General features: G+C 44.2%; 1 protein-coding gene across 1 annotated transcript in view; it reads right to left on the reverse strand.

Moving 5' to 3' along the window:
• Positions 1-3,805: 3,805 nt before the first annotated feature.
• BFSP2 (beaded filament structural protein 2, phakinin) overlaps positions 3,806-26,108 on the reverse strand; it is a 68,553-nt gene continuing 46,250 nt past the window's right edge. Inside the window, exons 5-7 of the mRNA XM_011970228.1 lie at positions 11,641-11,772; positions 6,061-6,281; positions 3,806-4,044 (exon numbers count right to left, since the gene is read on the reverse strand). Coding sequence (XP_011825618.1) covers positions 4,041-4,044; positions 6,061-6,281; positions 11,641-11,772 — 357 coding nt within the window. The 3' untranslated portion in view covers positions 3,806-4,040. The remainder of the gene's footprint in view (positions 4,045-6,060; positions 6,282-11,640; positions 11,773-26,108) is intronic.

Raw genomic sequence — 26,108 nt, forward strand, 5'->3', positions numbered from 1 at the left:
TGCTAAGACTGAATTCCCAAAATAATGTGTAAACCCACTATTTCACTTCCTCAGGACAATTTATTACCCTACATGTTTCTCTTGCTTCTTTTCTTTTGGTTGCTGGTACTAAACAATGAGGGGCTGAACCTACCACTAGTCTATTGATTTCCTGTCCCCTCTCCTTTTGTTTTCTTCTCAAAGCAACCACAACACCATTAATTATCATTCAGGAAGTTAGTGACAACTTGTCTTAATCATCTTGTCAGGTTTGCCTTTGTCTTTTTAGTTTAAAGTTGTGAACCCCATTTATACATCTTTCCTGTCTAGGATATCGATAAGAACTTTAGCTGCGGATAAAAACAAAACAAAAACAAAGTAGCCATGACTTGTCCAAAGAAATTTAGCAGCTTGTTGCTCAACCATTTTGCAAAGCCCTTTCTTTAAGCTGCAACGTGGCTTTTTGTCCAGTCCCAGAATTGCACTGAAAACTGGACTCCCTGTGGGGCAAATTACCTTCCGCTCTCAGGAGGAGCAGGAGAAAATGGAGTATTTCCTCTTGGGCATGATAGTGAACATTCTGTCGACTCTGCAGCACCGCATGTCTATGCTGGGATCTATCCTGTTCCTGCTCAACCTTTTGTCCAAAATAACCAGTCGATATGATCCAGTCAAACCAGTTACTTCAGCTGAGAAAACAGTTTGCTGTATTTCTTCACTAAACTAGCAGACTAATTTCTCAAACACAATGGTGCTTTTGTGTCAGGGGACTGAGTTTCCAATCAAGAATGGGTAAAGACACAGCCTGGGCCATCCTTTCCCCTTCTTGTGTACTGGGGTGTCCCAACTGGAAGTGCTAGGCAAACCTTTATGAATGGCTTGAGGTCAGATAACTATGTGGGGAATACGAAGTATGGAGTGCTTCTGTCTGATATTATTAGAGCTGTCAGATAATGTTTTAGCATAAGTATGTCTCATGCAACATGTGGGACATACTTATACTAAAAACTTATTCATTTTTTTATCTGAAATTTAAATTAAACTGGGCATTCTATATATTTTTATTTGCAAAGTCTGGCAATCCCAGATAAGATTCTAGATTTGTCTCCAAAGAAACAACCCATCCTTTTCTCAAAACAAGCAAGACAATGTAAGGGTTTATAAAATAATATCTATGGGGTATGTGGAGACAATCAGAGACAGACATGGTGCTTGATGGTTCTTGCTAAATCATCTTGCTGAAAACCAAGTGAGGTCAGACTCAGATGTCTATTTTCATACCTTTGATGACAAAATGAATCTATGAAGGGGCTGTGAAAACTGTGACGTGCTGCTCTGTCTGCTTTGCTTTACTTATCCTTTGCGTTGTTGATCCTCCAGGGAGCACACCTGCACTCACCAAGGCTGTAAACCCATGAGGGCAGAAACTGGGTCTTCTTTTTATTGGTATCCCCAAAATGCACCAAAATGTCTGGGCACCAGTACATGCTAAGAAGTGTTACAGATGATCATGAAGGTAAGATTTAAGGATCTTGATCTAAAAGAATGTTGAATCTGAAAGCCAATGGATCCTCTAGCAATCCCATTGGGAGTTAACACAGCCCTCCAGAAGCTAGGCCAGAGGCCAGTGGAGTTGCCTGGTGTGGAAATAGCGCTCGATTGTGTTTCAGGAGGTGTCTATTGGGAGCCCTGCTGTGGTCTGCTCCAGAACAAATGCTCTGTCCTTGACACCAATACAAGCAGCAGCCTCCCCTGCCACCTGTCAGTGAACCACCGCCAAAGCATAATTGTACCGGGATGTCGTGAGAGGAAGCCTGATTTAAACAAGGCCCTGGCAGAGTTGGGGGGCCAGCAGCGCCTTCTCATACCTGTTAATGAAGCCTCATTAGAAACAGCAAGAGCCTGTGCTGGGAACTGGAAGCACCAGTCTGCCACGGCTCTCCCTGCCAAAGGGTGATTAACTGAATGATTTACGGCAGCTGCTCTTTGAGATGACGGTGTGGAGGAGACCGAGGGTGTGCAACCCTGCACAGTGTGCTGTCTGGTGGAAACTCAGGAGTATGCGCAGATTCCTTCTCCCCTCTTTCCAGCGGCCGAAACGACTTCCAGGTTCTAAAAACTGCATGGCCATTCAGTCATAGAAGTACCTCCCTTTGATAGCTGACCTTTCGGGGACTCTCACCTTTGAAGCCTCCAGCTACCTTTAGGTTAGGAATTTAGGTCTTGCCTGAGGGGCCAAAAATTAATAGTAACAAGAAAGAAAGCAAAGAAACAGACCTCAGTGTCTTGTGCATCCAACATAGCAAGGCCAGCCACACACTTTGTTTTCTGGCAGGACTCTTGTATCCAGGTGGTTCAATTATGGGCAGCCCCATAGTGTGCAGCTATGGAGGAGATGGATACTTTGCTAAAATGTAGTTTTAGGGCGTCTTGCCTATTTCCATGTCTTGAACAACAAACTGACCTATGTCAAGGTGCTATGCACATTGTAAATAGCTGTTCTGTTCATGTGATCTTTAATACAATTCCTTTGCTCCTGTAGGCCAAAAAGGAAAACCAGTTGTAGCAATTCCAACAAGGATACCACATATCTTGCCTTTTTTTTTTCTTTTTTGAGACAGTCTTGCTCTGTTGCCTAGGTTGGAGTGTAGTGGCGCAATCTTGGCTCACTGCAACCTCCGCCTCCAGGGTTCAAGCAATTCTCCTGCTTCAGCTTCCTGAGTAGCTGGGACTACAGGTGCCTGCCACCCAAGCCTGGCTAATTTCTGTATTTTCAGTAGAGACGGGGTTTCACCATATTGGCCAGGCTGGTCTCGAACTCCTGACCTTGTGATCTGCCCACCTTGGCCTCCCAAAGTGCTGGGATTACAGGCATGAGCCACCGCGCCCAGCCACCTTGCTTCTCTTATAAGCAATCCTTAAGGATAAATAAATGTTCTTTTGTTTGTGTGGGCCTTGGCTATTCGGACCCTCAGGTATGGGGGTTTTCAAATGTACCCGTGTTGGATACACCCCCTGTCTGGATTAGCAGCTCAGAAACACAAAGACTCAGCTTGGATATTTTGGTCCGTAATTCTGTGTGATAGGTAGACCGACAGAAGTTTGAGGGAAGAATGATTAAATTAAGGTTGGGTTTTTTTTTTTTTTTTTTTTTTTGGTTGTTTGGTTTTTTTTTTTCCTTTCAGTTTTAGAGACACTGAGAACCTGTGGTAGGACACAGGTGGTGGTTTCAATTTTAATCAGAAGGCAAGAGAGTCTTGACTGGGTAGGTGGCAGATGCATGAACTATATTTGGCCGGCTTAGGCCCTGAGAGAACTGGGGAAAGGACCCTGGAAGAAAATTCTGAGGCTGTAAGTGGGGTGAGCAACCACAGTGTAATTAATCCCCCACTTAGATTGAATGGGTTTAGATTGGGCTGAGACTGAAGTTCCCTTTTAACTGATTGAGAGGTGCTCTGCCAATAGCAAGTGAAATGTGTGTGTCTGCACATGAATATGCATGCAGAGTATATTAAAGAGGTCTGAATGCTCCATGATGCCTGTAATTATGAAACATGCAATAAAGCACCACATTAATCCCCTTTCGAGCAAGAGCGTTGTTTTTTGTCCCAGACTGCGGCAATCCTGCATGCCATGAGCACTGCTTTTGCCTCCACAGCACTTTTATGTTGACAAACCCAAGAGCAGGTGACCCTAGGGAGGCAGATGGCGTCACACTCAAGGGAATCCTTCCAGAAGCCTTCAAGCATAGCTCTGCGAGCAAAGGCCAGGCAGGTAAAGTGATATCCATCTTGAACCTATAGTGAGTTCAACAAGGTGGGCAAACTGGACGCTGCGCACAAAGCATTTATTTGAAGGAGGACAAGGGAGGTTGCTCAAGCTACAGACTACTCAGATTAAAGCAGAAGGACCCTCTCCACTTCCAAGAAGCTTTTCAGCTCAAGCTGAATTAACCAGGGAATCCAGCAGGGACTGGAACTCAGGAGAAAGCTCCTCAAGCAACTTCACGGGTCAGCCGGTGAGGAAGGGTGTTTTCTTCATGAAAAGAGGAAGTTTCTCCATCAGCTGAAAGGAAACACATAGGAGTCAGAAGCAATGGGCGAGGAAAATGGGTCATTCTGTCACAACAGGATTACGAGAAAGGGGGCTGTCTCATGAAAGCATCTGGCCTTCAGAACAAGATAGTTTTGGATTTTAAATCATTACTCCATGGTTATTTGCTGTGAGACCTTGGGCCATGACTTAAGCTCTCTGAGGCTTTGTTTCCTGTCTGTAAAAGAGGGATCACGATGTTGTTTTGGCAGGGTTTGGGGGATAAACGAAAATAATCAAGAGTCAGGTCTGCGCTGGCACTCACTAAATGAATGTAGCACATAGATTCTTACGAAGTAACTCAGCCTAACTCACTGCTCTTGGTGTTTGTTTAAACTGACTTTGTGTGTTTATTCAGATGCTCATAGGCATCTGAAAAAAAATTAGGAACATCTGGCTTTTATAATCAACAAAAAACAATTCAATAAAAGACAGTTGGAGAGGAGCTGGATGACATATTTTCCATTTGAAAGCAGGGCGTGGTTAGGTCGCTTCCTTGAGTCTCTCCCGCCTGCTGAATAAAGAGAGGTTACACTGTTGGAGAGAGCAGGAGACCTGGGCTCCCGTCCCAGTGCTGTCTCCGCCTCCTGTGTGATCATGCGCAAATCTTTTTCCGTTCTGGGTCTTTGTGTTCTCTCTTGAATCAGGAGGGATTGAATGATACGATCACCAAGCTGTCTCTATTCCTTACTCAACACATGTCAGAGAAGGGGCCTTGGAGGGAAATAAGAAGGCAGAGAACTATGATACAAAATCAGGGCCTGGGTTTCTGGAAAGAGTTGGCAAGGCAACTAAGGCCCAAGGCTGATGTACATGCCTCCAGAATCCTTATCTATTAAAAAAAGAGTGAGTGCAAGTGTGTGTGTGTAATTATGGCAGACTAACTCAACTGCTGTTCCCAACCCCTTGCCTGCCTCCACTATGGAGTCTGGAAAAGCTAAAGAGTTGCTTTCTCAGCCTCCCTTGCAGATGGATATGGCCAGTATAAGCAGGTTCTGGTCTATGAGATATAAGGGACAGTCCACTGCAAGCCTCCAAATGTCTTTCCTTCACTGGTTAAAGGAGAGGGCCACTCAAGAAAAAGCCTTTTTTTTTTTTTTTTTTTTTTTTGCTGCTGCCTCTTCTCTCCCACTTCTGGCCTTGAATGAGGATGTGATATTTGGATCTGTGGCTGGCATGTGGTAACAAAGATAAAAAGCCAATGTTATCATGGTATGTTAGAAAGATGAAAAAAGCTTGAGTCCTTACCGAAATCTTTGAACAGCCTAGATCACCTATTTCTGGGACTCTTAAATAAATGGTTTACACATCTTTGCTAGTCAGAGTGTGGTCTGTGGAGCAGCAGTATAGTCATCCCCTGGGAGCTTGTTAGGAAGGAAGACTCTCAGACCCCACTGCAGATGTACTGAAGCAGAATCTGCATTTTAAAAAGATGCCCAGCCGGGGTGTCACGGCTCACACCTGTAATCCCAGCTATTCTGGAGGCTTAGGTGAGAGGATCACTTGAGCCCAGGGGTTTGAGTCGAGACCAGCCTGGGCAACACAGCGAGACGAGACCCTGTATCCCGCACCCCCCCACAAAAAAAAGATGCCCAGGGTTTTGAGTGCACATTAGTTTCAGGAGCACTGGTTTATAGCCTCATTAATTAGATTCTATTACAAACAACTGAAACATTCCTAACAGCTATTATGTACATCCTAGGTATACACATGTGTGTGAATGTATGTGTGTATATATGTACGCATACGTGTGTATATATACATACATAAATATGCATACATATAGAAAATGTATTAGTATGTGAATATATATTATATATATAATTTGTATGTGGATAGGAAAGGAAGGACACAGCTAGGCTGTGGGAATGGGTGCCTATGTGAGAGGAAGTCTGGGGTGATTTCTTAAATACTTCTACAGTGTTTGGAAAATAATTATTTTTAAAGCCATGAATATGCATCCCTTATTGACGCAGAAGCGAGGCTTACCCGCTCTCCTCCCTGTCCAGCAGGGCGTGGTAGGACGCCACGTCCTTCTGCAGCTGGCACTTGCGGGCCAGCAGATGCGCGCGCTCCTGTTGCTGTTGCTCCGCCTCTGCGCGGATCTCGCTGAGCTCCGCCTCCAGCCTGCCGACCACAGCGCCCAGGTTCTGGAGCTCCATGTCATGCCAGTGCTTGGCATCGTGCAAGGTGTTCTCCAGGCCTCGTTTCTGCAAAAGAGCGAACCTGGTCCAAACCCGAGGACGACAGGCCGGGCCCTTGAAGAGAGAGGTGTGCAGAGCAGTGGCAGGAGCTGGTGGTAGCCTGGACTATTCCCCCTGTGGCAGGGACCTTGCCAGTTATGGAGGCTGACGGGGGTTATTATTCTTAGTGGCTCCGTGGGAAAAATAAGGAATCCCACTCAGGTCAGACTGTCGATTAGTCTGATTGAATGATCTCTTTGATGGGAGAGAGGGTGAGGGAGGCGAAAAAGAGAAGGAGAGAGGGAGGGAGAAAAGAAAGGGGGTGTGAGAGAGGAGTGGAGCAAGAGGGAGAGGGATTGAGAAAGACAAATGGGAGGCAGCTTGCAGGTGTTTCTTCAAAGAAATCTTGTTCTCCGGGGCTTTTTCTTCTGATTTTTTCACTCCCCGGGGGACCCCTTCTCCCTGTGCTGCGGAAACCCCATCCATCATTTGGCTAGAATCTCCTCCAGCATTCTTTCCCAGATCACTGTCCTCAGAATGAATGTCTCTGGCCTTTATATACTCAGCATTTTCCCCTTTGGTGTTTTAGTAGCACATTTTTGCCTATCCCTTTTCCTCTGCCGTCCCCTCACTGTGGGCTCCCCAGTGCCCACCCTGAGCCTGCTTTTTTTCCGAGCAGCGCGTCCTGGGTCTATGTTGGTCTCCATCATACTCATGATTTGAACAGTCGTCTCCAGGCCACGTCCTGCGTTGGTAATTCCACCACCAATCTTTCCTTCAGTAGCTATAGACCTGCCACTGAACTTCTTACTGGAAATATATACTCAGAACTCACATCAAGGTGTCCAAAATGAAGCCACTGGCTGCCTCCTGAACCTGCTGGCTCCTCCTAGTCTAAGCTTCAACTGGTGAACCCATGTGAGCTAGAAACTGGGGAAAGATGTGTTCCTGCTTTCCTTCGTTCTCTTCTTCCAAATGCAACCATCACGGCTTCCTGTATATTATGAGTCCTGCTTCTTGTACCTCTTGAGAAGTTTTCACATTATGCAGCCACCATGGCCTGGGATTGGAAGCTTGTCACCTCTCACCTGTGGTACCCTCAGTGGCCTCTTAGCTCATCTCCCCACCTCTAGTTCCTCCTCTTCCTGAGTTCCACACACAAATAGCCACAGTGCTCTGTCGAAAGCCTAAACCTGGGCCTGTATCTCCTCTGCTTAAACTCCATTGATGGCTCCCCAGGGCCCCTAATACGGCTCACACAGCTGGCCCAGTATCTTTCCATCTTTATCCCCACCCTACGGCAGCATCAACACTTCCAGTCTTGGAGTTTATTTGGTCTGCGTTGTTTCCTCCACCTGCACCATGCTCCTCCATTCCTTCCAGCATCCTCACCTCACTCCCTCCTACTCATCCCCAAGTCCAAGCTCAGAGGTAATCTGCCCCAGGAAGCTGTCTTTGAAACTCCTCTGCTGCTACCATCACCAAGCTAGGTTAGGAGACCCTCTGTATTTCCATGGCTCCCCAAGCTCATGCATGCTCTTAAACTTACCACAGTGGGCTAAGCTTGCTTATGGGCGTGTCTCTTCCACCAGATGGTGAGACTTGGAAGGAACCAAGTCTCTTTAGTCCCAGCACACAAGTCAGGGCCTGGCACAGAATAGGTTCTTGGTATGTGTAGGTTGCCCTGGATGATAGCACTTGTATTATGGTTACACTTATTGCAATACCTGTGTCTCCCCATTAGACTGGAAACTTCGTTCTTCTCATCTTCCCATGCACCATGTCCTGAAGACTACAGAGCTGATCAATAAACCTCTTTAAAAAGCTATGTCTGTGTTTAACATTTTCTAATAGTTTCATTTATGGTTCGCCTATCCTTGAGCATCTGGCTTTTTAATATAACACACACAAAAAAACTTTCTAAATTGGATTGAATTAAATTTTGATGAAACAAGATTCTGTACTCTGCCCTCCAGGAGGAGATTTTTTACACCCTTATGACCACTGTGGATGAAATAGAAAATTCTTTGTCATGACACCATCTTAAATCATGACTGCTATTAGCAGGTATCACCATATTACCTTATTTAAATCTTCTTAATTCCACAGGATATGAGAATGTTGAGTCAGATTCTCATCTACCTGAGGCATATTTGTAAGAGGCAAAATGTGATCACTAGAGAATAAATCTAGATCAGTGTCTGGTCTAGGGTTATTATTTAATAGAATCTGAAAACCTTTCTATAGCAGTGAGGATGCAGAAATGGCCACCTTGACTTTGAGCATCATTTGTTCCAACCTCCCTGGGTTTTCTTTCTTTGTTTATACATGAAAGTACTTAATTTGTGACTAGTTATTGTTGACATTGGATTTGTAACATCTGTGATTTGGGAACACGCTTCACAGAATCATGGTTGGATCATCTGTCTGTAGTTTTTCTCCATCTTCTAGATGAGTTCTTCATGTGTCCTGAGGTTTTTCCTTGGTGACTTAGGACCCACTGCCAACAGGGCATTCACTGGAACCCCAGCCAAAGGTTATATGTGTCTTCCATCTTAACCTTAAAGTCCAAATCCAGCTTCCCTACCGAAGTCCCTGATACTCTGGCAGAAAGAGAATGCCTGGTTCTCCTGGAGATGCTTGAGCTTGAGCGACTATGACCAGGCTACTGCTGCAGGCAGCACGCGGGCTCGGTCAGCCACACAGACAGCACCAGCAAACAAACTGAGGTCACAGAAGCACGCTTACTCTGCAGGTCTCTAGCGATTTGAAGGACTTTCTAGAATTGCAAAACCCTCCAGAAAGTAAAAGAGTGACCTTCTGTGACTTCTGGCCTTGAATTCCATTCCTGATTTGAGTTGACTAGACACAGAGTTCAGCAGGTCTCAAGTACCATTATTCGTGCCTAGCTTCCAATGCAAATAGTGCCTTATTGGCAAAGGGGGCCGAAAGTCTCGCCAGCTTGGCCATCTGAAGTTTATATAAGCTGTGGGGGCCTTTTGTGTGCACAGATCACTCTGACTGAGAATAACAGGAATGGCTGGATGAAATTCCTGTATCTGAAAACTGTAGGAGAGTTTGTTACCTATTTTGTCCCAGTGTGTGCTCCTCACCGTGGCTGCAAGGCCCTGTGACCAGAACAGTAATCTACCAGAACCAGCAGGGAACAGAGCAGCCTGTTCTGGGCCATGGGCATAGAAAGAATGCCACTACTCTGAAGCTTTCTGGTTGAGAGTGTAAATTCTTTTTCCATTTTTTCCCAATAGTTAGGACCATGGGTTTAAGTGAGGTGACCAGGTGGCTGGTGATGCCAACTTGGAGTTACTATTCTAGTAGTTAGTATAGCAATTTTATATGATAATTAATAATAGATGGCATTTATTGACTGCTCACTAAGTGCCAGGCACTGTGCTGAGGGCTTGACATACATTATCAATCATCTCAATGACATTATGAGGTAAATTCTATTACTATCCTGACGTGGCTCACACTTGCATTGGCAGCTGCAACAATTATCTCCACTCCACAATCGCTTTCTCAATGTGACCTTGCCATTGTCTCATCAAGAGGTTGAGTTTATTTCTCTCCCCGTTGAATCTAGGATAGTCTGGTGACTGCTTTGACCACTAGAATGTGGTGTAAGTGATGTGCAGAGACTTTCAAGCCCAGGTGTTAAGAGGCCTGGTAGCTTCTGTGCTCACTCAGGTGCTATATCAGAAGTTTGACTATGTCAGGCTGTCATGGTATGAGGAGGTCTAAGCCGGCTACATGGAGCGGTCACAGGGAGAGAGAAAGGAGATGCACAATGGAGTCACCAGACAAGCTAAGTGAAGAAGTCATTTTTGGGTGTCCAGCCCTAGCAGAGGCCACATGATACAGAGGAGTTATCCCTGCTGAACTCTGCCTAAATCACAGAATGAGAGAAGAAGTGATTCACTGTTGTTTTAACCTACTGAGACAGCAAAAGATATGACAGTCAAAATAGATCCTTACTTTACAAGTGAGAAAATGAAAGCTCTGCTCGGTCACACAGCTAGTGAGTGAGTAGAGCACCCACCACGAAGTCTAGCCCCTGACTCCCTGACACCCACAGCAGGGGTGCTTTCTCCCACCTGCCACGCCCTCACATTTATATCAGCTCCTCCCCGGAAGCCACATTAACTCCTTGGAGGCAGGGACCGTATCTAATTCATTTTATGTTCCCAAAGCACTTGGCACAGTTCCAGGAACTAGCAAGTTCTCAAAGTAATGCTAAAAGTCAGAAGAGCGTGCTCATGTGCATCCACACCTTGGATCCTCCTAGAATCACTGAGAAGTGGGCTGGGCTGTGACTGTCATACCCATTTTGCAGAAGAGTAAACTGTGGTTCAGGGATTTGCCTATTTACCCAAGGGATAAATGGAGGAGCTGAGCCCTTCTGACTCTATTACTCTTGATTTTCCTCCCCTCAGATGCCCAGATCTTTTTCTCCTACATGCTTGCGCTGACCTACATCCTATCATGCACCTCATTGACTCCAGGCCATCTCAGCTGCACAAGGATTACATGGGCCAACCTTTGATTTGCACCAACAAAGCTGTAGTTAGAATAGTGCAAATGACCTCCTGGAGGGGACATCTAAGAAGAGCTGTGTTTAACACCCAAATAGAACTTCAGTCCATCCCAGAGGTCAGAGGGTGGATTGCTTCATTATTAATACATTTTATTGATTATTTTAACAATATTTTAATCAATAATAATTAATGATAAAAGAGATGTGCTTGCAAATCACAGTGAGTCTGAGAGCTTACTAGATGTCTCAGGTTGGGTTCTCCAGAAGCAGAGCCTGAGTTAGGGATCCTGGAACTCGCAAATCATTAAGGAGTACTCTCAGGAAAAGGGGGGAGTGAGGAAAGCAGGACAGGGCAGAGGAAGGCACTAAGCGAGGATGTGGTCTCCGGAATCTGGCTACAGCCTGGTCCTATGGAGAGCTCTAGAGAATGGAGCTAGTTCCATGTTGAAGCAAGAGGGCTGGGCTTTTAAAACCCCCTCTCAGTCAGAGCTGAGGGCTGGGGGGGCAGGGCCTAACTTCCTGGGCCAGGTGTCCTCAGTGTGGGTAAGGGCAGGTCTCTGGAGCAGTGGGGCACCTGAAAAGGCTGTGGATGTTAACAGCCAACATTTATAGCAGCAGCCTGGTAAGAGAGATTTCAGGGGGGCACTACAGTGTCTATTGCACGTGCTGTGATTCAGTATCTGATGATCCTTGAGAGTCAGAAGACATTTCAGGCCTCAAAACTCATGCTGTGAGATGGGAATCCCCTGGAAACTATGGTCCATAATACTGGAATTTGACAGTAGAGAGTTAAAATTAGCACAGGGATGCCAGGTCTTTCCTTGGCCCACTTACCAGGGCACGTAAGGATTCTGTCTCAGCCTGGAGGCTCTGGACTTGGCACGAAGTGTTGTGTAACTCCACCCTGAGGGCAGCTGCCAGCTTCTCTTCCTGGGTCTGGGACACGTGGGCCACCTCCGCCTGTTGCTGTGGAGAGTCAGGTCTCAGTATGAGCGGGGAAGATCAGGAGCTGAGCCCATCCTTCCTTCCTAGCCTTTCTAATCACCACTCCACTGCCTCAAACCAGAGGAAACACAGCTGTCACATGGAAACATCTTTTTTTTTTTTTTTTTTTTTTTGAGATGAAGTCTCGCTCTATAGCCCAGGCTGGAGTGCAGTGGTGCGATCTCAGCTCACCGCAACTTCCTCCTCCTGGGTTCAAGCAATTCTCCAGCCTCGAGTAGCTGGGATTACAGGTGCCTGCCACCATGCCTGGCTAATTTTTTTTTTTTTTAAATATTTTTAGTAGAGACAGATTTCACCATGTTGGCCAGGGTGGTCCTGAACGCCTGACCTCAGGTAATCCGCCCGCCTTGGCCTCCCAAAGTGCTAGGATCACAGGCATGAGACACTGCGCCTAGCTGGAAACATCTTTTTTTTAAACAGGTCCCTTCACCAACTTGTATACAAAAATGCATTTATTTTGAACATACAATGCGTGCAAATGAAATACAATTCAAAAGATTTCCTACAGACTATATAGAAAGTCTCCTTTTCTCCCATGTCCTAATTACCCAGTTCTCTTGTTTCTAGTTTCTTATTCCTCTTTCCAGAAATAGTTTATATGTTTATAAATATGTATTATCCTCTTGCTTTGGTACTTAATATATCTTAGAAATTATTCTATATCAGTATATATTAGGTTGGAGGAAAAGTGATTGCAGTTTTTGCCACTACTTTCAATGGCTGAGACGGCAATTAATTTTGCACCAACCTAATAGAAATCGAGTACATTCTTTTTAGCGGCTGCACAGTGTCGTCTTGTTTGGAAGGGCTGCAATTTATTTAGAAGTCTCTGCTGGTGGACACTCAGATTGTTTCTAGTGTTTCTTTCCCTATTACAAACACTGGTGCAAAGAAACAGCTTAGATCCCTTATTTTTCATACAAGAGCATGTCTTTGAGAAAGTAGTTCTTGTAGTAGAACTGCTGATTAGAAAGGGTATATATTTTTAATTTCGGTGAATAGTGGCAAGTTTCCCTTCGGAAAACTTGAAATCCGTTTCAGCATTGTAAGACAGTGCCAGTTGTCCCATACCGCCCTCCAACAAGGAGTTATCCAACTTGATCTCTGTCAATCTGACAGTCCCTGTTTCCTTGTGAAAACCATATGTCTAGCCACAACTGTGAAACTGTGACCCAGACATAGGGAAGCTCTGTGCTTTTAACCTTCTCCCCAGAGCAAGATGGACAGAGTCAGATCCCTTCCTATATATTCAGGGGAGCAGGTCATTGTCACTCCTCTTTTGTGGGGAAAAGATGAAAAATAGGAGATCATCTCCAGTTTCTTTGATGCAGTCTGATAGAATGCCACCTAGCCAAGAATGTGGGAGGGAAAAAACTCTACTTTCCTAGGTTACGGTTTTCTGGAATTACCATTTTTACCACATATGAATATTTATTTACAGAATAATCCAAAGATAATCCAATCTAATGAACTGGCTAGAAACCCCAAGTCGAGGCAGGGTACAGTGGCTCACGCCTGTAATCCCAGCACTTTGGGAGGCCGAGGTGGGTGGATCACCTGAGGTCAGGAGTTCAAGACCAGACTGACCAATATGTTGAAAACCCATCCCTACTAAAAATACAAAAATCAGCCGGGTATGGTAGCGTGAGCCTGTAGTCCCAGCTACTCGGGAGGCTGAGACAGAGAATTCTTGAACCCAGGAGGCAGAGGTTGCAGTGAGCCGAGATGGCACCACTGCACTCCAGCCTGGGTGACAGTGAGACTCTGTCTCAAAAAAAAAAAAAAAAAAAGAAACCCCAAGTCAAGAGGCTCATAGCTCAGTAGTAGCACCTCCAATTCTTACTGTTTGAAGTCTTTACGGAGCCCATAGAATGACCATTAAAGGCCTTGAAGCAGCTGAAGGACAACAGAAGCCTTGGACCCAGCTCTGACTGGTTAGCCGACAGCTTGTGGCCCTAGGCCATCATTCAGCCTCTTAGAGTCTCAGTTTTGCCCACGGAACACAGACCACAATGAATGGAGAATCATACTCATAATCATATAATGACTCTGTCCTGTGGTCACTATGAGGCTTCCAGCAGATTAAGCATGCTGAAGCCTTTAGAACCCTAAAAGCATGAAAACACTGGCTGTATATATTTTCCAAATGTAAAAAGTAATAGTAGCCAACAAACAACTTTTATTATTTAATAGTTAAATAACAAAATGGTAATAGTTAAATGCTACTATGAAGAGTTAAATATTTAGTAACAGTTAAATAGTAATAAATACGACTACTAATAACGAATATGTATTAGGCACTTACTCTGTGCCAAGCACCATGTTAAAAGTTTTAATCGATTATCTAATTTAATCTTTACAACCCTATGAAGCAGATGTCATTATTATCCTCATAGGAAACTGAGGCACAGGGAGATTGAGTTGTTTGCTGAAGATTATATGGCCAATGAGAGACAGAAACAGGATTCAAGCCCAGCAGCAGACCCAGAAATGTGCTCCCAACCAGTATTTAATGCTGTCATCTCCACCAATCTACCAATTTAAGATCCCTAAAATTGGAGGTATCTTCCCCTAAACTCAGGTGGATCATTCTGAAGTATACTCCTTATCTTCCACATTCTTAAGATCAGTACCCCAGTTTTTCTCCCCTGTTTGGGGTTGGGGTCCTGGTCACATGGGCTGTGTAGGTGGGTGGGAGGCAGGAGGTGGGGCATCCTGGAAGGCAAATAGAGTCAGGCAATGTAGCTACAGCGGGTGGCGGGGAGCAGTAGTGAACTAGAACTGGCTCCTAACAGCTCACAGGAACTGATTTTTAAATTTCCAGGCATATTGTAAGCTGACGGCTAAACACAGCCATCATTAGAAATTAAATTATATTGCTACTGGCCAGGCGCAGTGGCTCACGCCTGTAATCCTAGCACTTTGGGAGGCTGAGGCGGGCGGATCATGAGGTCAGGAGATTGAGACCATCCTGGCTAACCCGGTGAAACCCCGTCTCTACTAAAAATACAAAAAATTAGCCAGGGGTGGTGGCAGGCGCCTGTGGTCCCAGCTACTCGGGAGGCTGAGGCAAGAGAATGGCGTGAACCTGGGAGGCGGAGGTTGCGGTGAGCCGAGATCGGGCCACTGCACTCCAGCCTGGGCGACAGAGCGAGACTCCGTCTCGGGGGAAAGAAAAATTATATTATTACTGGTAACTGTAACATAAGTGGCTAATAGGTAGCCAGTCAGACATGAACAGGGCAGGAGAGGCACCCCCGCAACCAACTAAGAATGTCAGGCGACCATCAGGTGATGGTCAGGTGGTTGTTAACTGTCTCTCTAAAATAGTAACTTGTCACAGCTGGCAGGGAAAAGCAGTCTCCCTAAAGATAGAAAAAAACCTGAAACTGGTGATCAGCAACTTCCTGATAAGATCTCAGGAGCTAGGCAAGTGAGCTCAAGCGTGCACACTAAGAGGCAAAATGGCAGAGTTAAACTGGTATATGACCTCCTAGGGGCATTCAGCTGGTAAGAGAAGAATGCCTCAAATGAGCATGTGTACAACTCCAGTAAACACACTGCGCATGCTCCCCTCCAAAGTGCTAGCAGGCCATCGCACATGCGGACACCCCGCCCCAAGGGTGGAATCAGGGGAGAAGGGACACAAGATCCCAGAAGAATGCCAACGTTTAAATCCCCAAGTCAAAAGGTCAAACCGCACACTTGTCTTTCAAGTTGCCTGCTGGGCCCTCTTCTAAGTGTATTTCCTTCCTTTGGTTTCTGCTCTAGAGTTTTTTGTTTTGTTTTGTTTTGAGACGAAGTCTTGCTCTTGTCCCCCAGGCTGGAGTGGGATGGCGTGATCTCAGCTCACTGCAACCTCCGCCTCCCAGGTTTAAGCGATTCTCCTGCCTCAGCCTTCCGAGTAGCTGAGATTACAGGTGCCTGCCACCGCACCTGGCTGATTTTTGTATTTTTAGTAGAGAAAGGGTTTCTCCATGTTGGCCAGGCTGGTCTCTAACTCCTTAACTCAGGTGATCCTCCGGCTTCAGCTTCCCAAAGTGCTGGGATTACAGGTGTGAGCCACCATGCCCAGTCTCTGCTCTAGAGTTTTTAAATAAACTTTCACACCTGTTCTAAAACTTGCCTCAGTCTCTTCTGCTTTATGTCCCTCAGTCGAATTCTTTCTTCTGAGGAGGCAAGAATTGAGGTTGCTGCAGACCCCCTACAGATTTGCCACCAGTAACAAATAAGTGAGTGACTTTTTGCTTAATCGGAAATTAGTAATCAAGCATTTTTTGTAGTCTGATTTTGTGATACTATTGTTGATGATAGAATTATAAAAAAATGGTTGGTGAATTTTCCAAGAAATAGCAAGTCATGCTGAAGTTATAGGTGTAATTGAAATATCAAAGTATTTTGTCTTAAAATTTGTGTTACCTCTAAAATTATATATAAAAAAATCAACGGAAATTGTTACATTACCCTTAAGTAGTACTGTGAATTTGATTGGCACATATATACATATACATGTATTTCACCCAGAAAGCAGCTGTGAAACATTTACCATCACTCCATGGGGAAGAGCCAGGGAAGGAATGGAGGCAACTTTCAAAGCCTTGGTGGGCAGGTCTGGTGTAAAGCTGCTGGCCAAGGCTAGAGCCACAGTCCCTCACATGATTTGTCCCCTCTCAATCCAGTGAATGGCTTCCGTGATACTTACTGGTCTCTTGGCTGAAACACTGTGTCTTAGTTTCATTAGCAAAAATACTGTATTTAAGTGTTTCTCAAATGTTCTTGGACCACCGACCGACATGGTTTTTCACACTATCTGAATACTCATTCGTGCTATTTTTATTTAAACCAATTCACTCTTTCTTTACAAATAAATGTGTTTAAAATGGAAACGGTAGGTTAGTTATCTGTAAAATGTAGGTTAGTTTAAAATGGAAACTGTAGTTTAAATGAGCATCAGCATCACCTGAGGATCTTGTGAAAATGTGGGCTGTGATGCAGGGGATCCTGAGTACAGCTCAGAAATCTGCACTCCCAGGTGATGCCTGGTCCATGGAAGCAAAATTCTAGATCTCTACAGAAACCAATGAAACAGTATCCCTTGCAGTGCGTAGAGGATAACTAAAAAATTAACAAAATTATAACAAACCACTGTTATTAAATTCCAGCTACTATTGATTGCCAAGCTGCTAAGTCCTGAGTCCTGTTTTCTCTTTGTGGAAAGGGAAGATAAATAAGTACAACAGAGGTGTTAAAGACCTTCCAGCACCTAACAAAGGCTTTCTTCTAGTTTAAGACTGAAAGAGCAAAAGAATGTAATTTGATCACTACAAGTTTTAATGTCACTGTGTTCCTTCTCAAATCATCTCACCGCAAGAGATACTTCCCACTTAATTGCTTTAACACACCTCAAGTAACCACTACTAAAAGTAATTCACCTAAAAGTATTGCACATTTTCATCCAATGGCTTTTTAGATTTGTGCTTTCTGGTGATTATAATTCTATTTCTGTTTCCATTTCAACCCTGTGCCTCCAGATTTCTTCTCATAGACCAAATAGTAGGTGTGTCATCCAGCCCCTGAGGATAGGAAGGTGGGGCTGTGTTTTGTTGCCCAGTGTAGTTGTTAGGGGGTGTGGTGAAATTCAGATATGTTGATCCCCAGGCTTTGAAACTGCACAGGACCTGAGCTGCCCATGTTTGCACTCCAGCTGCGTGGGAGTGCAATTACTTCTGGGGCAGGACAGCATGTCCACATTTTGAAACATAATAAAGATTTTCAAATTTCAAAAATTTCAAATTAAATTAGCATGTTTTTGCACATGAAGGATGTAAGAAGAGAAAAGCAATGTGTTCTGAGTAAGTAATAATTAACTATTTGAGGGTCTGACTCTTGAAGATAGAAATGAGGACTGGGAAAGAGGAAAAGAACATCTCCAAGTCCAAGCCTGACCCACTTTGCTGATTAGGATGGCCATTCCTAAACACGCCCTTGGCAATGACCCAGAACTGAGAGAAAGGCTACTTTGCAATGTGAGGGGAAGGTGAGTGTTTAGGAGAGAGAGTGAGGGGAGAGGATGATGATACTTCCTGGTCTTTGAAATTGCAAGTGCATTCTCAGCAGATCATGGATCCAGATGAGCTGTCTGCCTCGTGTGTCTTCTGCCTTTCACTGAGCAGTCGCTGTGCAGGTTTGAGCAAGTCACTCGAGCACTCTGTTTTTTGCAACTGGTGATCAATTGCTTTATATGAGCCTTGTTCTACTGCAGAATGCAGCTACCTGCCTTGGCTCTTAAGCACTTTTCAGATTTCATGAGATCATGCTAATCTCATCGTGCTGTTCATGGAGAAAGGTCAACAATGGTCCCGTGGGAATACAGAGGTTCCCTATCTTGTTTCATAGAATAATCCCGCAAGGAGGGCACAGACCCTTGGTTTGAAAAGCTCCCAACAGAAGTCTGGCATAACTTTTAGCCCCTCAGGACAAAGGCCTCTCCAACCTCACATTCCACAAGATGTCACTTATTTATTCTTGAAAAAGAAATCAGCTGGGCATGGTGGCTCACATCTGCAATCCCGGCACTTTGGGAGGCCAAAGCAGAAGGATCGCTTGAGGCCGGTAGTTCAAGACCAGCCTGGGCAACATAGTGAAACCCTGTTTCTGCAAAAAAATCTTTTTTAAAAACCAAATTAAGGTCCCCCCATTCATGTGGTCTGTCCAGTTCAAACTGGCAGTTAAGAGTGTGGATTCTGGAGTCAGATGTGTAATTTGAATCCCGGTGTTGCCACTTTCTAAGTGTGTAATTTTGGGCAAATTACCTAACCTCTCTGTGCCTCAGTTTCCTCCTCTATAAAATGCTAAAATCACAATACCTCTCTCATGTTGGGAAGATTAAATGAGAACATACTTGTCAGGTGCTTAGAACCCTTGGTAGGTGCTCCATAAAAGCTTGGCTGGCTCTGCTTTTGTGGAAAATTTCATCCTGCCTTGCAGAAGAGTAGCCTTTCTACCCATTTCTTGCCTCCCACAGGTACACCAGCCAACATCCACACTGGACTGTGGGTTCCTTGTTTACAGGAACAACTTCTTACACACCCCTCTGCCCCTTTTGGGGACTTAACATAGCTTTTTACACCTAGAACGTGCTCAATAATATTTATTGAAGGTCTACAATATAGGCCAGGCACATGCTAGGAACTAGGGAAGAAGAGAAGGATCTACCAGGAATAGAAAGAGATCAAATCTCCTTTTCATTAAGAGGATCAGCTATCATTATTATAACAGTTGTAAGTCATTTTACAGTTATGTGGTGTCATTTGTTATTTAGCTAAGGCTAGCTTTTGACAGGCAGCACACACTCCCGACCTTCCTCAGCCAGATGTAGGATTTATTTGGGAGAAGGCTGGATGCCATCCAGTCTACACTAGCGACATGGGCTCTCCTCAGCAGGGATTAAAAAGAAGTGCACGCCTCACTCAATGAAACTTCAGCCCTGGCAGAGAAGCTGGCCCGGCTAGGCTGCAACAAGTTTCTCCGTGAGTTTATACAAGAACTGCCCAGCTATTGAAGCTGCTGTTTGAGTGTAGGACCAATTCCCAGCCTCTGTTGAAGCTGCCAAACAAAACACAGAGGAGCAAATGGCTTTGTGACCTTGCTGCCTCCTTGGTAATAAGTAAACTCATCCTCTTGATAAAATCAGCCGAAAAGGCTCAGCAATGAGTCTAATTCTAAAGAGAAAAATAGATTTTTCTATTATTTTATTTTGAGACAGGGTCTCACTCTGTTGCCCAGGTTGGAGTGCAGTGATAAGATCATAGCTCACTGCAGCCTTGACCTCCTGAGTTCAAGCAATTCTCCTGCCTCAGCCTCCTGAGTAGCTAGGACTATAGTTGCATGCTTTCACACCTGACCAATTAAGAATTTTTTTTTTTTTGCAGATGGCGTGTTGATGTGCTGCCCAGGCTGGTCTCAAGCTCCTGACCTCAAGGGATCCTCCTGCCTCAGCCTTCCAAAGCAGCAGGATTACAGGCATAAGCCACTGTGCCTGGCCAGTCCTTACACTTTTTATGGGAAAGATCTATTAAAAAATATCTAAGATATACTTTGAGATCAGCACAATCTGGTAGCCTGGGATGAGCGTTCTTAGAAGTCAGGGACTTCAGGAACCATAGCATCAAGTCAGGGCCTTGTACCTGGTTTGTCCTTGACAAATGGATTTTGAATGAATGAGTGAGTAGAGATTCCTTGGTAGAAGATGTAAGAAAGAGGTTGCAATGTTGGGTGATCCCCTATGTAGGTACCCAGATACTGGTTGTCAACCAGTTGTGAGTTCAAACACACTCTATAAGAAGATAAGGGCCTGAGAGAACCCTCTACAATGTCTGTGTTTTTTTGTTTGTTGTTTTGAGACAGAGTCTCACTCTGTCACCCAGGCTGGAGTGCAGTGGAGTGTTCTCAGCTCACTGCAATCCTCCACCTCCCGGGTTCAAGTGATTCTCATGCCTCAGCCTCCCCAGTGACTGGGATTACATGTGTGCCCCACCACACCCGGTTAATTTTTTGTATTTTTAGTGGAGACGCAGTTTCACCATGTTGGCCAGGCTGGTCTTGAACTCCTGACCTTAAGTGATCTGCCTGCCTTGGCTTCCCAAAGTGCTGGGATTACAGGAGTGAGTCACCACACCCAGCCTGTGTGTTGTCTTAACTAGAGAAAAGAATAGGCAGAGTAGGCAGTACCTACCTCAATGAGACAGTCTTTTGGTTTTTCCTTTTGAAATCTACTCTGATTCTTGATTCTCCCCATTCTCTTTGCAGCCGCACCAACTGGTGTATGCAACTATAGCATACAACTACAGTAACCAAAATGGGCAAAAGATATGATCTGCTAGTACACACAAAAGCAATTTGTAAGAAATGCATTTTAACCCATAGTATTAGCAAAGATCACAAAGTATTGGTGAAGATATGGGGAAATGGACACTGTCAAATATTTCTGATAGAAATGTAAATTGTTATAATCTTTGTAGAGAGTAATTGGCAGTATTTATCAAAACTACCAATGCACACACTTTTGGGGCCAGCAATTCCATGTCTATAAGTTCATTTAACAGATACAGATACATTTCTATGTTTGGAAATGAGAGGTATACCATGTTAGTGACTAATTTCTTCTAATAGCAAAAGATTGGAAGCCACCCTCAATGCCCAGCAGCAGGGAACAGGCTAAACAAATTCTGAGGCATCTGTTATCTAGAACAGAGGTTACAACTTTTTCTGTGACTAGCTAGATAGTAAATGTTTTAGGCTCAGCAGGCCATATGGTCTCTGTTGCAACTATTGAACCCCGCTTGTGTAGTGCAAATGCAGCCATAGACCATATGTAAATGAATGTGATGGTCATGTTCCAATAAAACTTTATTTGTAAACAGAGGCAATGGGTCAGATTTGACTTGTGGGCCAGAGAGTTTGCCGCCCCCTGTGGTATGATATCATACAGTCATAAAGCAGTATGTTCTGAATACTACTTGTGTAAAAAGACAGGAAAGAATAGGTACATATTTCTTTGTATACGGGTAAAATGTTTCTGAAACGATATACAAGAAAAGGATAACATTGATTGACTCCCATAGAAAAAAATGGTGGCTAGCACATGGGTTGGGTAGAACTTTTCATTGTATATCATTTTGTATGTTTTGAATTTTGAACTAAGTGAGTATATTATCTATTATATATGTTGAAATAAAAGTAAATTTAAAAAGACATAAAAGCAAACAGGGACCCTTTTGTGAAGCTCTCTGTGAGATACAGAGATATAAAGATGCTTGGGGATCCCCATTCAGTGTTTGCCTCCAGCACACTGGGCTACAGCCACGGCTTATTTCACTGAAGAGCCCTCAGGGAGTCCAGCCAGCTCAGCACCCAGGAGCCTCTGGATCACAGATGCTGTCAGGCATCCTGCTTTTGCTGTTCCCCTGGAAAGGAACTTCCCCAGGTGGTTAACATGGCAATATCATAACAGGTCATCTTATAGTCTAGAGTCAGAGTGGCAGTGCCCGTTTTAATCCAGCTTCGTATATCTTAGAAAATATTGACTCTCGTTGGCAAAAGCAAGAATAGAAAAGGTCTAGACAGAGTAGCCTGTATAAAATGTCTGTTTACAGGGAAAATTATTGTTTGTAAGTGTAGATGACATGGAGACATACTATTCAAGGTTTCTAGTCTCCTCGTGGGTAAATCTAGACCTCTGCTGTACCATAGAGTAGTCACTAGTCATCTGTAGCTGCTTAAATAAAAATGAAATATAATTAAAAGTTAGTTCCTCAGCCTTATTTATTTATTTATTTTTGAGACAGAGTCTCACTCTGTTGTCCAGACTGGAGTGCAGTGGTGCAATCATAGCTCACTGTAACCTCGACCTCCTAGGCTCAGGTGATCCTCCCATGTCAGCTTCCCAAGTAATTCCCATGGGACTACAGGCACATGTCACCACACCTGGCTAATTTTTGTATTTTTGTGAAGACAGGGTTTTGTCATGTTGTTTAGGCTGATCTTGAACTCCCAGGCCCAAGCGATCTGCCCACCTTGACCTCCCAAAGTGCTGGGAATATAGGCATGAGCCACTGCTCCTGTATAACCCCTTGTGGCCAGTAGCTACCATACCGGATTGCTGCGTGGATCATAGAATATGCCCATCATGGCGCTATTTCAGTTAGATGGCTCTGCATTAGACGATCTTGAATGTTTCTTTTGGCCCTAAGACTATCAACAACCAGAAACCTCACAATTCATTTCAATCTATTCACTTCTCTTCATTCTTAATAGTTTGCACAATCTGTCATCCTGACTGTTGAAGGCATGATGGTTACAGCTCAGATAAAGTTCCTGACCGCAGATGCCTCAAACTGACCTGAGGCAAGTGCAGACCTACTGTCAGAGAAGATAGCATGGGAGCAATCCATTTGTTCCTGGCCCTGGGGACTGTTAAGACAGACTGAGTTCTCTCACATCTGGGCAACCACCAGCTTGTGCTGGTGATTGATTAAGCCTTTGGATATGGTATACATCATCCAGTGGCAGCAGGCAAGGGATGGAGAAAGGAGGCCTCTGGGAATGAGCGTGTGGAGTCAGCTTTGAGCAAATAGAAATTGAATGGAAGGAGCATCTCAGGAAGAAGGCTACGAAGGCAAAGCAGAGCTTGCATTGCAGGAGGCAGACTTCAGATCAGGCTTAGGGTGTGGGAACAAAGACGTCTCAGTCCCCCGGCTGAGAAATTGGACAAGAAAGATGGGACCTGTGTTCCCCCAGAGGAGGTGGACTGAGGGCAGAGCTGTTTGCCTGGCAGAAGAGGTGAGATGGCGGAGGTTTGGGGAGGGGCACAGTTTTAGTTCTCTGCTCAACCCTCAGGGGCCCGGTGCGGCAGGCAGAATTCTAAGATGGCCTCCACGACCTCTGCTCTCTGCTGTTATACCCAATGATTAAATTATGTTAGATGACAAGGATGAAGGGATTTTGACACATAATTATGGTTCCAAATCAGTTAAATTTGAGCTAATCAAAAGAGGAGTATCTGAGTGGGCCAGACTTAATCAGATTAAAGGCTTAACATGGTAATGCTTTTCTTTTGGCCCTGAAGGAGCAAACAGCCACGTTGTAAATGGCCTCTGAGGAGGACTGGCCTCTAGGAGTTGAGGACCTCAATCTGACACCTGCAAGGGATTGAATCGTGCCAAGAACCCGAATAAACTCTGAAGATGAGAACGCAGCCCTGGTGGGTACCTTGACTGCAGCTTTGTGAGACCTTGTGGTGATGCAGTGTAAACAAACCTATTGCACTGCCAGTCATATAAAAGTCTAGCACATACAATTATGTGCAGTGCATCGCACTTGGCAATAATAGTAAATGTTACTGGTTTATGTATTGACTATATCTATACTTTTTATCATTAGTATACTCCTACTTATTAAAAACTTAAAGTAATTAACTGTAAAAGAGCCTCAGGCAGGTCCTTCAGGAGGAATTCCAGAAGAAGGCGTTGTTGTTACAGAAGATGACAGCTCCATGCGTGTTACTGCCCCTGAAGACCTTTCAGTGGGACAAGATGTGGAGGTAGAAGATAGTGATATTGACGATCCTGACCCTGTGTAGGTCTAGGCTAATGTGTATGTATGTGTCTCAGTTTTGAACAAAAAAAGGTTAAAAAGGTAAAAAAAAACCCTCTTAAAAATAGAAAACAAGCTTATAGAATAAGGATAAAAGAAAAAATATTTTTGTATAGCTGTATGACATGCTTGCATTTTAAGCCAAGTGTTATTATAATAGAGTCATAAAACTGGAATTGGGGGCTCTGTGCCCCTTCTCACATACATTGCCTTAAGCATCTCTTCCATTTGACTGTTCCTTTATAATAAGCTGGCAAAAATATGTAAAGTGTTTCCCTGAGTTCTGGGCACTGTTCTAACAAACTATCTACTTATCCCTCTGCAGAGGAGGTCGTGGGAACCCCTAATTTATAGCAGTTCATCAGTAGTATGGGAAGGCCAGACTTGTCATCTGAAGTGAGGGCCATCTTATGGGACTGAGCCCTTACCCTGTGGGATCGGATGCTAACTCCAGGCAGGTAGTGTCAGGATTGAATTGAATTATAGGACACCCAGTTGGTGTTTGGAGGGCTGCTTGGTGTGGAACAAACCTACATATTTGGTGTCAGAAGCATTTTGTGAGAGTATAGGGGACAAAAAGGATTTTTTAAAAAAGAGATGGGGTCTCACCATGTCGCCCAGGCTGAAGTACAGTGGCTATTCATAGGCATGATCATAGTGTACTTCTCCTTTGAACTCTTGGCCTCAAGCAATCCTCCTGCCTCAGCCTCTAGAATAGCTAGGACTACAGGCACATGCCACAGTGCCCAACTTAAAAAAAAAAGTTGTTTTATTTTACATGACTAATTAGGAGGTCTGGAGTGTGGTATGGCATGTTGTCTGAGGTTCCTGAAGCATCCCTGAATACCTTGCATTAGGTAACCACAGCAAATAGACAAAGAAGAGCCAGACTTTGAGACCTTCCAGAAATTCTCTGGACCAATCTGATTCTGTCATCACTGAATCATACAACTTCAGAAGCTCCAAAAACTGGACCATGAGGTTCCTAACATTCATAACACCATGGCTGGAAAGAATATGATTACTGCACTGACCTTAGCAAGAACCCCTTAATAAGTTTTTTTATGTCTCTATTTTATTAAGCTTTTAATGACTGAAAAAATAAACAGAATTGGCAGATAAGTTCTAGCAGATGCTGATGGTTCCGCCTTTATCCCTTAGGCTTTCACAGTTTAGTGCTCTCCTGCTCTCCCTGCCAGATTTTGCGTCTTTTTCCCTGAGAGTTTCTCTGAAGCCTTTGGAAGTCCACTCTGATAGCAGATGGCAGAAGACTGTTGGGAGATGGTATTAACATCTCAGCTCCCTCGCCTTTCCCCTCTCCCGTATTCTATACCATTTCTCACAATTCTTCTTGGTTTACACATCAGTGTCCCACAGTGGTAACTGGTTTGATTATGCATTCTTTGTTGGTTTCCTTCTTTGCTTCTCCTCTACTGGTATTTTGTTGGTTTTTAACTCTCCAATTTCCAAGTAAACTACCTTAACTCCAATATTTGTTTCGGGATCTGCTTCTGAAGGAACCTAAACTAAGATATAAATTAATCATGTTAATTAATTTTCAGCCTCTCTGGCCTAATGAAATGCATGCTTGCATTTTCTTTACAAAAGATTTTGAAAGCTGTGTGTGTTAAGCCATTTCACATTTATGCTTTGCCGCCAAGAAACCGACAAGAGATGCTCACGATGGGCAAATGTCAGCCCCCGAGGGCACAACTGCAACTGACAAAACTATTTATTGGAGGAATTCTGGCTGTCAGTTCAGATCTCTGTTGATGATCAGAGGAATTCACTCATTCTGCAAATATTTTCTGAGCTCTGCCTCTCTGTAAGAGGCCCAGGCAGCATTGGCCAAGCTAAAACAAATACTGTCTGTTTTCTCTGAGACGTAGCTTTCAGATTACTCTATTAAAAAAAACACTAATGAATCTGTTCAGAATTAATGTTTGAGTTACTGTTGGGCTAGTGATGATTCTCCAAGGGGTGAGGAGGAGATAATAATGACCTTTTTTTTTTTTCTTTTTTAAACTATGAAGGATTTATTTCTGATAATTATAATGGTCTGTCCTTTCCCAAAGAAACAGTCACCACAGTGTGGTGCACATCCCAGGAGGACTGGCACAGAAGCAAAGTTTGCAAACTGCTAG

Source organism: Mandrillus leucophaeus, unplaced genomic scaffold (assembly GCF_000951045.1).
Source record: "Mandrillus leucophaeus isolate KB7577 unplaced genomic scaffold, Mleu.le_1.0 Scaffold935, whole genome shotgun sequence".
NCBI classification, from domain to species: Eukaryota; Metazoa; Chordata; class Mammalia; order Primates; family Cercopithecidae; genus Mandrillus; species Mandrillus leucophaeus.